Source organism: Nestor notabilis, unplaced genomic scaffold (assembly GCF_000696875.1).
Source record: "Nestor notabilis isolate BGI_N333 unplaced genomic scaffold, ASM69687v1 scaffold16144, whole genome shotgun sequence".
NCBI lineage: Eukaryota > Metazoa > Chordata > Aves > Psittaciformes > Psittacidae > Nestor > Nestor notabilis.
Genome location: NW_009925288.1, coordinates 8,208 through 9,113, shown reverse-complemented (window position 1 = coordinate 9,113; position 906 = coordinate 8,208). Strand labels below are relative to the sequence as shown.

The following is a 906-nucleotide window of genomic DNA, read 5'->3' as shown; positions in this document are numbered from 1 at the left end:
TGCAGGACACCCTCGCAGCGCAGCAGGGAAATGTCTCCTTTCCCTGCAGCATCCCTGGGTGTGCCCTGCCCAACTCCCAGCGCTGCACCCTTGGAGCCCCTGGCCCCCACCATGGCCCTGGTCCCATCTACCTGGCAGGCGGATGAGTTTCTGGGATGTCATGCAGTCCACATGCATCTTCAGTGGGGGGGCTGCCCCAATCTGGCCAAGTGCCTGTGGAAATGACAGCCATAAGGCAGGACCCATTTTCCAGGGACACATGGGGCCAGGGCAAGGAAGTCTGCCCAAGCTGCACCCAAAAACAAACCCCTCAGCAATGCCCATGTACCACACCAGGACCTTCCTATCCCAGCCTCTTCTTTGCTCCCTTCACCTGTACCCACATCCCTTGGCCCCACCCCAGCCCACCTCCACGAAGAGCTTAGTGCACTTGATGTCGATGATGAGCGGCACAGAGTAGTCGACGGCCAGGCGCCGGGTGCGATACCCCTTGGTGACGAAGGAGGAGAGCCTGCGGCCCCCGGAGTTCCGCAGTGAGAGGTTGATGACCATCTCAAAGTGGTTCTCAGCCAGGTAGTCCAGGATGCTGCGCTGGGTCTCCCGGGTGCCGGCCTCACTGCTGTCCGTCTCCTCAAAATGCCAATCTACGGCCATCACCTGCCAGCAGCAACTTCCATCAGGGCCCTGAGCCTGCCCCAAGGGCACCCCTGGCCCCCACTGGATCCTCAGCCCCAACCTTGATGCCGTGCTCAGTGTAGAAGTCAGCAGTGCCAAGGCTGGCATACAGCTTGTAGCCAAGACTCTCCAGGGTCCGCACTGTGGGCAGCAGCTCACTTTTGTTCTACAACAACCCCATGGACGGTCAGAGGGCAGGAGCAGGGGGAAAACAGGGGCACCAGCCCCTGC

At 61.0% G+C, this 906-nt stretch overlaps 1 protein-coding gene across 1 annotated transcript in view; it reads right to left on the bottom strand.

Moving 5' to 3' along the window:
* CAD (carbamoyl-phosphate synthetase 2, aspartate transcarbamylase, and dihydroorotase) overlaps positions 1-906 on the bottom strand; it is a gene marked incomplete at both ends in the record, with an annotated part of 12,498 nt that overhangs the window by 4,253 nt on the left and 7,339 nt on the right. The window contains 3 exon segments of the mRNA XM_010012998.1: positions 131-213; positions 409-657; positions 737-843. Of these exon segments, the coding sequence (XP_010011300.1) occupies positions 131-213; positions 409-657; positions 737-843 (439 nt within the window).